The sequence below is a fragment of the Cherax quadricarinatus genome, chromosome 7 (genome assembly GCF_038502225.1).
Source record: "Cherax quadricarinatus isolate ZL_2023a chromosome 7, ASM3850222v1, whole genome shotgun sequence".
Lineage (NCBI taxonomy): Eukaryota > Metazoa > Arthropoda > Malacostraca > Decapoda > Parastacidae > Cherax > Cherax quadricarinatus.
In genome coordinates, this window is record NC_091298.1 from 21,208,475 (window position 1) to 21,222,112 (window position 13,638).

The 13,638-nt window shown below is 41.9% G+C and overlaps 1 protein-coding gene across 3 annotated transcripts in view; it reads left to right on the forward strand.

Annotated features, from left to right (window-relative positions):
- Nubpl (NUBP iron-sulfur cluster assembly factor, mitochondrial) overlaps positions 1-12,995 on the forward strand; it is an 80,484-nt gene extending 67,489 nt beyond the window's left edge. For all 3 annotated transcript variants that reach the window (XM_070082357.1, XM_070082355.1, XM_070082356.1), the window contains one exon: positions 12,349-12,995. In XM_070082357.1, the coding sequence (XP_069938458.1) occupies positions 12,349-12,417 (69 nt within the window). In that variant the 3' untranslated portion in view covers positions 12,418-12,995. The remainder of the gene's footprint in view (positions 1-12,348) is intronic.
- Positions 12,996-13,638: the final 643 nt, after the last annotated feature.

The following is a 13,638-nucleotide window of genomic DNA, read 5'->3' on the forward strand; positions in this document are numbered from 1 at the left end:
CCATACCATAGTTCAACAAAATTTCCAGACATGTGGCACCGACATTCTAGAACAGCTGGAACTCCAAGATCTCCCAATCCTCAAGGTAGACACTTACGTTCTTCCTGCCCGTGGGCGGAGACGATACCCTAGCAATGTGGCTCGTTTAACTTTTGACAGCCGAGAACTCCCATCCTCCGTTTATATAGCAGGACATCGGTTACAAGTTCGAAAGGTGATCCCTACACCACAACAGTGTAGAAATTGCTGGCGATTTGGCCATCCAGCGAAATATTGCAGATCTATCGCCGAATGCCCAGTCTGTGGTGCCGATGACCATTCTAATACGTCTTGCAATCGATCTCCCTCTTGCCTTAACTGTCATGAGGCTCACCCTTCGTACTCTCGCCGTTGTCAGGTCTATTTAAACGAGCGGGAAATCCGTTACCTCAAAGAGACAGAAGGTCTCCCTTATGCCATGGCAGTTTCTCATCTCCGCCTCCAAGGGAGACTCCCACGTGTTTCTTATTCCCGTGTTTCAAAACGTCCCCCCACTTCTGGTATCCCATCTTCTACACCCACCTCTGTGGTTACCTCTCCCATAATCACTCCTGTATCTAATCCTTTTGCTGTCCTCGGCTCAGACGTCCCTACTTCAACGCCTCAGTCTAATCTCGCTTCTTCGAGTTCTCTCTTACAAGCCTCAGTATCGACGAGACCTCGTACGACACCTCTTCCCAATCGTCCCTCTACTTCTCAAAAGTCAAAAAAAGGTCCGGTAACACCTCCTACCCATCTTCCACCTCCTCATTTTACCCTCCCTGTCTCTGTCCCTAGTTCTTCCCCTCTCACTGGCTCAGTTACAAGTGCAGAGGTTCACCCTCCTCCTCGTAATGTACCTTCCTCCCCTGTTCCCTCCCAAGTTTCTTCCTCTTCTGCCACCTCCCAGGTTCCTGTCTCTTCTGTCCCCTGCCACGCTTCTCCAGTTCCCTCCACCCTTTCGCCCCCCCCTACCTTGGTACAGTCCAATACAGTTCCAATCTTTACTCATCCTCCCCCTACCATTCCCAATATTGTCTCCCATACGACATCTTTGAATTCCGAAACACTTGAAGCAATCTCTGAATATATTGCAGAGACCAAACCATCAATGGACACTGATCCACCTTCCGCTCTTTCTCTCTCCTCTGCTCCATCTGCGCAACTCCTTTCTTCACAGCGCACCGTTCCTTCGCTGCTTGAACATTTTCCACTGCCTCCGCATGTGGACTTTTCTAACCCTTCTAGTCCGTAGGAACCCTTACCTGCGGATTTCAAGTATCTTTATCATTGCCAATCATGGCCTTTTTACAGTGGAATATACGCGGCCTCAGGGGTAATCGGGGTGAGCTTCAGATGTTACTCTCCCAGTTTGCCCCTGTTGGTGTTTGCTTACAGGAACCAAAATTACACTCTGCTGTTATTTCTCACATCTCAGGCTATAATTTATTGTATTCTTCAGATCCTTTTCCTGATGGGACCTTTAATGAAAGTGCCCTTCTTCTCCGCACTGATATTCCGTACCATCAGCTATTTATTCATACTTCGCTGCATTACACAGCAGCCCGTATCCACTTACATAGGTGGTATACGCTCTGTTCTTTATATCTCTCTCCTTCTCGGGCATTATCTATTCCGGATTTTGCCTTCCTTGTTTCGTCATTACCGCCACCGATTCTGTTACTTGGTGATTTTAATGCCCACCATTTCCTCTGGGGAGGGTCTCACTGTGATTCCCGTGGAATTCAGTTAGAGGCTTTTCTTGCCACCCACCCCCTCCATGTTTTAAATACAGGTACTCACACCCATTTTGATCCTCGGACTCATACTCTCTCTTGCATAGATCTCTCAGTTTGCTCTTCCTCCGCCGCATTAGACTTTACTTGGTCTGTTCTCCCGGACTTACATGACAGTGATCATTTCCCAATCATTCTTACTTCCCCTTCATATTCGCCACCTCTTCGCACCCCACGCTGGCAATTTAATCGGGCAAATTGGAACCTTTACTCACACCTGACTGTTTTTAAAGAGGTTCCTTCTTCGTCCTCCATCGATGAGCTTTTACACCTCTTCTCGTCCTCCGTTTTCACCGCAGCTTCTCATTCTATACCCCAAACTTCGGGCAGGCATTCTCAGAAATGCGTGCCTTGGTGGTCTCCTGCTTGTGCTCGTGCAGTACGTTTGAAACGCGCTGCATGGGGCAGGTACCGGTACAATAGAACCACAGAGCGACTCCTTGATTTTAAACAGAAGCGTGCGATCGCTCGCCGTGTCATCCGTGACGCTAAACGCACTTGCTGGCGAGATTATGTCTCCACCATCACCTCTGCTTCCTCTATGAGTGCAGTCTGGAAAAAAGTACGAAAACTGAGTGGTAAATATTCTCCTGACCCGGCTCCTGTTCTGCGGGTTGCCGGTGTTGATATAGCAAACCCACTAGATGTTGCCAATGAAATTGGCAATCATCTGGTCCGTATTTCTCAGGGACTCCATCTATGCCCCTCATTTCTTTCCTCAAAGTCTGCCAGAGAGTTAGCACCTTTGGACTTTTCTTCTCTCAGAGAAGAACAGTATAATGTGCCTTTTACACTTCAAGAACTGGAGGCAACACTCTCAGCTTGTCGATCATCGGCAGCTGGGCCCGACGACATTCATATTCGTATGCTACAACATTTACATCAGTCAGCCCTTGCAGTCCTATTACGCCTTTACAATCTTATTTGGTCACAAGGAGTTCTTCCACAGCTGTGGAAATCCGCCATTGTTCTCCCTTTCCGCAAACCAGGCACTACGGGACATGAAACCTCCCACTATCGTCCCATTGCTCTTACCAGTGCAGTTTGCAAAGTAATGGAACGTCTAGTAAATAGACGTTTAGTGTGGTATTTAGAGACACACAACAGTCTCTCCACTCGTCAATATGGCTTTCGTAAGGGACGTTCTACCATAGACCCCTTACTGCGCTTGGATACGTATGTTCGTAATGCCTTTGCGAATAACCACTCAGTTATTGCCATATTTTTTGACCTTGAGAAGGCATATGACACAACTTGGAGGTATAATATTTTAGCCCAAGCCCACTCCTTAGGCCTTCGAGGCAATCTACCATCCTTCCTTAAGAACTTTTTAACTGACAGGCATTTCCGTGTTCGGGTTAATAATGTGCTCTCCCCGGACTTTGTCCAAGCTGAAGGTGTCCCCCAGGGATGTGTTCTGAGCACAACACTTTTTCTCCTTGCTATTAATGATTTGGCCTCTAGTCTTCCATCAAATATTTGGTCATCACTCTATGTTGATGACTTCGCTATTGCCTGTGCAGGCGCTGACTGTCACCTCCTTACAGATTCTCTCCAGCATGCAGTCGACCGTGTTTCCAATTGGGCCACCACACATGGGTTTAAATTTTCCAGCACTAAAACCCACCAAATCACTTTCACTAGACGCTCTGTCATCTCTGATCATCCTTTGTACCTCTATGGCTCACGTATCCCTGAACGTGATACAGTCAAGTTTCTGGGCCTCCTCTTTGATCGTAGGTTATCCTGGAAACCTCACATTACCTCTCTGAAGGCAACTTGTCACAGCCGGCTGAACCTTCTTAAAACCCTTGCTCATCTTTCGTGGGGAGCTGATCGTCGAACCCTCCTTCACCTACATTCCACCCTTATTTTATCGAAACTTGATTATGGTGACCAGATCTATTCAGCGGCATCTCCTGCTACTCTCTCTAGCCTTAACCCCATTCATCACCAAGGATTACGTTTATGCCTTGGTGCTTTTCGCTCTTCCCCTGTCGAAAGCCTCTATGCAGAAGCGAACGTTCCATCCTTATCCGATCGCCGTGATGCCCATTGCCTGCGCTACTATGTACGCTCTCATGATCTCCGCAATCCTTCCATTTATAGAATGGTCACTGATATTAGTAGACATTCTTTATTTGTTCGCCGCCCCTGCTTACTCCGTCCCTTCTCTCTTCGCCTTCATTCGCTCTTGTCTTCTCTTCAACTACCACCTTTCTATGTACATGTAGCATCTCACTTTTCCCTACCCCCCTGGGAAGTTCCAGCTGTTCGAGTCTGTTCTTTCTCCCTCCCTTGCTCGAAAGCCCAACTGTCTACGGTCGCTTCCCGCTCTCTTTTTCTTGACCACTTTCACTCTCATTCTCATGCCATTGCTGTGTACACAGATGGCTCTAAGTCTTCTGACGGCGTAGGATTCGCAGCAGTGTTTCCGGACAGCGTCGTACAAGGGCATTTACTATCTTCAGCTAGTATTTTTACTGCTGAATTATATGCCATCCTTACAGCACTTATCCGTATTGCATCTATGCCTGTGTCATCATTTGTGGTTGTCTCAGACTCCCTTAGTGCTTTACAGGCTATACAAAAATTTGATACACCTCACCCCTTAGTCCTCCGTATCCAACTTTGGCTACGCCGCATCTTTACTAAGCATAAAGATATTGTTTTTTGTTGGGTCCCTGGTCATGTTGACGTACAGGGCAATGAACAGGCAGACACTGCTGCGCGGTCAGCAGTACATGACCTACCAGTTTCTTATAGAGGTATTCCATGTACGGACTATTTTGCTGTAATATCTTCCCACCTTCACACCCGTTGGCAACAACGTTGGTCTACTATGCTCGGCAACAAACTTCAGTCTATTAAACCGAGTATAGGTTACTGGCCGTCTTCTTATCACCAGTGTCGAGGTTGGGAGACTACTCTCTCCCGTCTTCGCATTGGCCATACTCGTCTTACTCATGGATATCTCATGGAGAGGCGTCTTGCTCCTCTCTGTGAGAATTGCCAAGCTCCATTATCAGTCAGCCACATTCTGTTGGACTGCCCACTTTATCAACGAGCACGCAGAATTTACCTCTGTCGTCGTCTTCGCCCCGCTGCTCTCTCTTTACCTTCCCTTCTCGCTGATGGACCCACCTTTCATCCGGACTCTCTCATTGACTTTTTGACAACGACTGACTTACTTCACAAATTCTGATACTTTCAGCCCTTTCTACTTGTATCTCTTGCTACCCTCTACCCCCGTACTATCCCCTGCCCCGCTGTTTTCTGTAACCTGCTGATCATCCCCCCTCCCTTCTGCCATCCAATTCCCTTGCTTCCTTCCCTACCCTGCAGCGCTGTATAGCCCTTGTGGCTTAGCGCTTCTTTTTGATTATAATAATAATAATAATTTGAGTGCTAGGGGCTTGAACATCAACAGGCTTGTATAAGGGTGTTAGATTGAAGTGAGTAAAGACAAGTTGTTTGTATGGCTTTGTGTGCTGCTAGTATAAGCAAGGCAACATTTATGTATTCAGGGAACTGATTAACCAGACTTGAATCCTTGAGCTGCCTGCACTCTAAAAGAGGGATGAAGATGTTGCAGTTCAGAGGGTCATTTGAACTGTGATGTCAGCACACTTCTGGAAAGACAGTGATTGAATGAATGAGTTGAAGGCGTTTCCTTATTTTTTTGATCTACCTTGGTGGGAGAAGGCTGATGTGTTAAAAAAGTTTTGTAGACAGCTATGTTTGTAATAGGTATGATTTTAATATATTAACGGTGTCTCATAAACACGCTAGATAACAGGGATATCTTGCTACTCCTACTTACACTTTGGTCACACTTCACAGACACGCACATGCATATATATATACATACATCTAGGTTTTTCCCCTTTTTCTAAATAGCTCTTGTTCTTCTTTATTTCTTCTATTGTCCATGGGGAAGTGGAAAAGAATCTTTCCTCCGTAAGCCATGCGTGTCGTATGAGGCAACTAAAATGCCGGGAGCAATGGGCTAGTAACCCCTTCTCCTGTAGACATTTACTAAAAAAGAGAAGAAGAAAAACTTTATAAAACTGGGATGCTTAAATGTGCGTGGATGTAGTGCGGATGACAAGAAACAGATGATTGCTGATGTTATGAATGAAAAGAAGTAGGATGTCCTGGCCCTAAGCGAAACAAAGCTGAAGGGGGTAGGGGAGTTTCAGTGGGGGGAAATAAATGGGATTAAATCTGGAGTATCTGAGAGAGTTAGAGCAAAGGAAGGGGTAGCAGTAATGTTAAATGATCAGTTATGGAAGGAGAAAAGAGAATATGAATGTGTAAATTCAAGAATTATGTGGATTAAAGTAAAGGTTGGATGCGAGAAGTGGGTCATAATAAGCGTGTATGCACCTGGAGAAGAGAGGAATGCAGAGGAGAGAGAGAGATTTTGGGAGATGTTAAGTGAATGTATAGGAGCCTTTGAACCAAGTGAGAGAGTAATTGTGGTAGGGGACCTGAATACTAAAGTAGGAGAAACTTTTAGAGAGGGTGTGGTAGGTAAGTTTGGGGTGCCAGGTGTAAATGATAATGGGAGCCATTTGATTGAACTTTGTATAGAAAGGGGTTTAGTTATAGGTAATACATATTTTAAGAAAAAGAGGATAAATAAGTATACAAGATATGTAGGGCGAAATGACAGTAGTTTGTTGGATTATGTATTGGTAGATAAAAGACTGTTGAGTAGACTTCAGGATGTACATGTTTATAGAGGGGCCACAGATATATCAGATCACTTTCTGGTTGTAGCTACACTGAGAGTAAAAGGTAGATGGGATACAAGGAGAATAGAAGCATCAGGGAAGAGAGAGATGAAGGTTTATAAACTAAAAGAGGAGGCAGTTAGGGTAAGATATAAACAGCTATTGGAGGATAGATGGGCTAATGAGAGCATAGGCAATGGGGTCGAAGAGGTATGGGGTAGGTTTAAAAATGTAGTGTTAGAGTGTTCAGCACTTCTCAGTGCCAACAACAACATAACTATCTTTAACTACAATATCAGATCTTTAAGCAAGCATTACGATGACCTCATAGCATTACTAAATTCCTTACATGCCAATATGTCCATCATTACACTAACTGAAACCTGGCTAAAGCCTGATAGTACAGATGTCTATGCCATTCATGGTTACACAGCCATACACAGCTGTAGGCCAGACCAACAAGGGGGTGGCACAGCCATATACTACTCAGACCAACTAGAATGTATCACTAATACTTGCACAAGGGATGAACATGGGGAATATATAATAGCTAAATTCAAATCCAAGTACCTACAAAAACCTCTCACACTGATAAACATTTACAGAGTTCCACAGTCAAACATTAGCCAATTTAGTCAAAATCTAGGAAGTATGATAACTGATGCACGCATGAACAAAGATCACTTACTACTCTCAGGTGACTTCAATATAAATCTCCTGCAAGATCAGGACCCACACGTTACTGAATTCACAAACACAATGAGTAACTGTATGTTACTACCAACAGTAACAAAACCTACAAGAGTTACAGAGACTAGTGTTTCCCTACTTGACCACATCTGGACCAACACCATATCCCCTTTAAAATCAGGCATAATTACAGATAATACCACAGACCACTACCCTACTTTCCTCATAACAACTCTTGGTAAACTACCCCAAGACACTACTAAAGTCACCTTCAGACTTCACAATGAGGCAGCCATTAATAACTTCACAACAGCAATAGCAAACATTGATTGGCACACTGAGCTAGAAACCTATACAGATATTGATGCATGTATTAATAATTTTCTAAAAAAAAACCCAATACCTCTATAACAAGCACTGCCCTAAAAAAACTAAACAGATGACAGCAAAGAGACTGAACAGTCCCTGGCTAACACCCAGCATTCTCAAATCCATAAATACAAAACACCAATATGAAAAACAGTACAGAATGGGTCACATAACCAGAGACCAAACAAAACGTTACTCGTCAATCCTAACCAGCCTGATAAGAAGGGCAAAAAAATTGTATTATGAGAACAGATTGTCCAACTTACGAGGTGATATAAAAAAGACCTGGAAAACCCTATCAGAAATTCTGGGAACAAAAAAGATATCACGAAATAGCGAAATAAAATTAGCAAAATCAGATGAACCCCAACTCCCACCAACAGAAACAGCAAACAGACTCAATGATTTCTTCTCCACTATAGGACAAAACCTTGCCAATAAAATCCCAAGCTCAGATACACCACCAAATGACTACCTCACCGGCAACTACCCGAACACACTGTTCCTAGCTCCGACTAACCCATACGAAGTCTCCCTTATTATCAACGCACTAAAAAACAAGGCAGGAGATTTAAATACCTTACCACCCTTTATATACAAAAAAGTGTCACAAGTGCTATCACCAATCATTGCAACACTCTTTAACAAATCCATTGAATCCTCCACCTTCCCTACAGTACTCAAAATAGCAAGGGTCACCCTGATCCACAAAGGAGGAGACCAAACAGAGTTGAATAACTATAGGCCAATATCCAACTTACACCCTCTCTCAAAAATCTTTGAAAAATTAATTCATAAACGAATCTACTCCTACCTTATCTCCCAAAACATACTCAACCCCTGCCAGTTTGGATTCAGGCCTAATAAAAATACTAATGATGCTATTATACACATGCTAGAACATATATACACTGCAATAGAGAAAAAAGAAGTCCCACTGGGGATCTTCATTGACTTACGTAAAGCTTTTGATACAGTTGACCATGACTTGCTCCACGTAAAATTGTCACACTACGGTATAAGAGGGCACTCCCTCAACTACCTCAAGTCATACCTCAGCAACAGAAGCCAATATGTGTACGCAAATGGGGCAAACTCTTCTGCGCAACCAATTACAGTTGGTGTCCCACAGGGAAGTGTCCTTGGCCCTCTTCTCTTTCTCCTATACATAAATGACCTTCCAAATGCTTCGCAATTACTCAAACCCACACTATTTGCAGATGACACTACATACGTCTTCTCTCACCCGAGCCCAGTCACGCTAGCCAATACTGTAAATACCGAATTACAGAAAATATCTACCTGGATGAGGACTAACAAACTTACACTAAACATTGACAAAACCTACTTCATTCAGTTTGGTAACAGAGCTATAGATGTCCCTCTTAACATAATGATAAACGGATCACCTATCACAAAACTAACAGAGGGAAAATTCTTAGGAATTCACCTTGATAATAGACTCAAATTTCATACACATATACATCAAATTTCTAAGAAAATTTCCAAGACTGTAGGCATACTATCGAAGATACGGTACTATGTTCCACAGTCAGCCCTCCTGGCCCTATATCACTCTCTTATTTACCCCTATCTCACCTATGGAATTTGTGCATGGGGCTCAACAACAATTAACCATCTCAGACCACTAATTACCCAACAAAAGGCTGCAGTTAGAATGATAACAAATTCTCACTACAGGCAGCACACTCCACCAATATTCAATACACTAAACCTACTCACCATACAAAACATCCATACTTATTACTGCACCTATTACATACATAGAACACTTAACTCTGATATTAACCCTCCCCTCAAACATCTCCTTGCCAACCTCAACAGAACACATGACCATAACACAAGGCACAGATCACTCTTTGATGTTCCTCGTGTCCATCTCACACTATGCAAAAACTCAATGCACATAAAAGGCCCTAAAATCTGGAATTCATTACCTGTAAATATAAAAGAAACACTACCTGTTTATAAATTCAAGTCTCTTCTCAAGGATCACTTACTCACCCAAAACCAAATAAATACTGAATAACTGAACCTTATAAATTGTATATCTTAAATGTTTCTCACAATTATATCACATAAATGTTAAACCTAAAACCCAATCTAACTTTATTATTTTTTAAATACACTACCTAACAGAATCACTACCTAACTGAATGCAACCATATGACCTGTCTTTGTAATACTCACTTGTGCTTTATAGTAATCTGTTTACATTAATGTTTTATCACTGATTTCATCATTGCTTAGTTAATCTTAAGTTAATTTTAAGCCAGCCCGTAATGCTATGCATAGTATAAGTGGCTTTGGCATGCTGCTCTTATCTGTATTTTTTTGTACCTCTGTATGTGTGCTCAAATTGGAAATAAATAAATAAATAAAAAAAAAAGAAGTTTGTGGTTACAGGAAAGTGGGTGCGGGAGGGAAGAGGAGCGAGTGGTGGAATGATGATGTAAAGAGAGTAGTAAGGGAGAAAAAGTTAGCATGTGAGAAGTTTTTACAAAGTAGAAGTGATGCAAGGAGGGAAGAGTATATGGAGAAAAAGAGAGAGGTTAAGAGAGTGGTGAAGCAATGTAAAAAGAGAGCAAATGAGAGAGTGGGTGAGATGTTATCAACAAATTTTGTTGAAAATAAGAAAAAGTTTTGGAGTGAGATTAACAAGTTAAGGAAGCCTAGAGAACAAATGGTTTGTCAGTTAAAAATAGGAGAGGAGAGTTATTAAATGGAGAGTTAGAGGTATTGGAAAGATGGAGGGAATATTTTGAGGAATTGTTAAATGTTGATGAAGATAGGGAAGCTGTGATTTCATGTATAGGACAAGGAGGAATAACATCTTGTAGGAGTGAGGAAGAGCCAGTTGTGAGTGTGGGGGAAGTTCGTGAGGCAGTAGGTAAAATGAAAGGGGGTAAGGCAGCCGGGATTGATGGGATAAAGATAGAAATGTTAAAAGCAGGTGGGCATATAGTTTTGGAGTGGTTGGTGCAATTATTTAATAAATGTATGGAAGAGGGTAAGGTACCTAGGGATTGGCAGAGAGCATGCATAGTTCCTTTGTATAAAGGCAAAGGGGATAAAAGAGAGTGCAAAAATTATAGGGGGATAAGTCTGCTGAGTATACCTGGTAAAGTGTATGGTAGAGGTATTATTGAAAGAATTAAGAGTAAGACGGAAAATAGGATAGCAGATGAACAAGGAGGCTTTAGGAAAGGTAGGGGGTGTGTGGACCAGGTGTTTACAGTGAAACATATAAGTGAACAGTATTTAGATAAGGCTAAAGAGGTCTTTGTGGCATTTATGGATTTGGAAAAGGCGTATGACAGGGTGGATAGGGGGGCAATGTGGCAGATGTTGCAAGTGTATGGTGTAGGAGGTAGGTTACTGAAAGCAGTGAAGAGTTTTTACGAGGATAGTGAGGCTCAAGTTAGAGTATGTAGGAAAGAGGGAAATTATTTCCCAGTAAAAGTAGGCCTTAGACAAGGATGTGTGATGTCACCGTGGTTGTTTAATATATTTATAGATGGGGTTGTAAGAGAAGTAAATGCGAGGGTCTTGGCAAGAGGCGTGGAGTTAAAAGATAAAGAATCAAACACAAAGTGGGAGTTGTCACAGCTGCTCTTTGCTGATGACACTGTGCTCTTGGGAGATTCTGAAGAGAAGTTGCAGAGATTGGTGGATGAATTTGGTAGGGTGTGCAAAAGAAGAAAATTAAAGGTGAATACAGGAAAGAGTAAGGTTATGAGGATAACAAAAAGATTAGGTGATGAAAGATTGAATATCAGATTGGAGGGAGAGAGTATGGAGGAGGTGAATGTATTCAGATATTTGGGAGTGGACGTGTCAGCGGATGGGTCTATGAAAGATGAGGTGAATCATAGAATTGATGAGGGGAAAAGAGTGAGTGGTGCACTTAGGAGTCTGTGGAGACAAAGAACTTTGTCCTTGGAGGCAAAGAGGGGAATGTATGAGAGTATAGTTTTACCAACGCTCTTATATGGGTGTGAAGCATGGGTGATGAATGTTGCAGCGAGGAGAAGGCTGGAGGCAGTGGAGATGTCATGTCTGAGGGCAATGTGTGGTGTGAATATAATGCAGAGAATTCGTAGTTTGGAAGTTAGGAGGAGGTGCGGGATTACCAAAACTGTTGTCCAGAGGGCTGAGGAAGGGTTGTTGAGGTGGTTCAGACATGTAGAGAGAATGGAGCGAAACAGAATGACTTCAAGAGTGTATCAGTCTGTAGTGGAAGGAAGGCGGGGTAGGGGTCGGCCTAGGAAAGGTTGGAGGGAGGGGATAAAGGAGGTTTTGTGTGCGAGGGGCTTGGACTTCCAGCAGGCATGCGTGAGCGTGTTTGATAGGAGTGAATGGAGACAAATGGTTTTTAATACTTGACGTGCTGTTGGAGTGTGAGCAAAGTAACATTTATGAAGGGATTCAGGGAAACCGGCAGGCCGGACTTGAGTCCTGGAGATGGGAAGTACAGTGCCTGCACTCTGAAGGAGGGGTGTTAATGTTGCAGTTTAAAAACTGTAGTGTAAAGCACCCTTCTGGCAAGACAGTGATGGAGTGAATGATGGTGAAAGTTTTTCTTTTTCGGGCCACCCTGCCTTGGTGGGAATCGGCCAGTGTGATAATAAAAATAATAATAATAAAAAAAATAACGGTGACATTTTTTATGACAACTGAAATGTATTTCTGTAACACTATTATTTTCTTTTCAGGCTGCAAGTTACAAGAATATAGCAACTAAAGTAATTCAGAAAATTTCTTCTTTGAAGACACAAATATAATTTTTTATGCCGTATACTGTATTGAATTATGTATACTTGGTATACATTTACACATACGTATAAGGTAATTAATGTGAGAATGCATATATAGTTTTTTGTAGGATGGCACACTTCAGCAGTATTTCTTTGTGATTCTGTGTGTTACTCTTATTGAACTTGCTGGTACAGTACTCTTAATTCACATTTTTCTGTACAGTATTTCACTGCTGCATTGTTTTCCATTTGGCTAAATTTCTGAGTGGTCCTTTCTATTTCAAATACAGTGAGTGAGCAAAAACTGGATAATAACTGACAAATAAGTTTCTGAAGCATTGTAGATTAATAATTGACAAATAGAAGGGGTTAGAAATATTTCCTGTTTGGAAGGGCATCTAAACTGTTGTATCTGTACACTCTGGCAAGACAGTGAGTGTGAATGATGGCAAAAGTATTTCTTTTTTGGGTCACACTACCTTGGTGGGAGATAGCTGATGTGTATTAAAAATATAATAATAATATTGTATTATTATTATTATTATAATTATTATTCTGTATATTATTATATTTGGAGGGTCATTAAAATTATGTTTGTGTGCTTCTGGCAGGACAGCTATTTAACCTATTCACTGTTGGAAGCCTTAATATTAAGAGTGCTAACAGTGTTGGCATTTATTTCTTATGTTTGTCTTCTGAAATGGAGAAAATCTTTTTCTGAAGGTAATGACACCAAGAATATGAAATTTGATGGAAAACTTATAGAATTACACAGGCACAAATTTAGTGATTGGGTGTAATTTGTGTATCAGCAATTTCACTCACTTTGAGTCATATTTTAATTCAATTTTATGTGGTTCTTAGGTATTTCGTTAGTATGGAAGGAATATTTTGAGGAATTGTTAAATGCTGATGAAGGTAGGGAAGCTGTGATTTCGTGTATAGAACAAGGAGGAATATCATCTTGTAGGAGTGAGGAAGAGCCAGTCATGAGTGTGGGGAAAGTGTGTGAGGCAGTGGGTAGAATGAAAAGGGGTAAAGCAGCTGGGATTGATGGGATTAAGATAGAAATGTTAAAAGTGGGCAGGAATATAGTTCTGGAGTGGTTAGTGCTTTTATTTAATAAATGTATGAAAGGAGAGCAGATGAAAGAGTGGGAGAGGCACTGTCAAGAAATTTTAATGAAAATAAGAAAAAATTTTGGAGTGAGTTAAACAAGTTAAGAAAGCCTAGGGAAAGTATGGATTT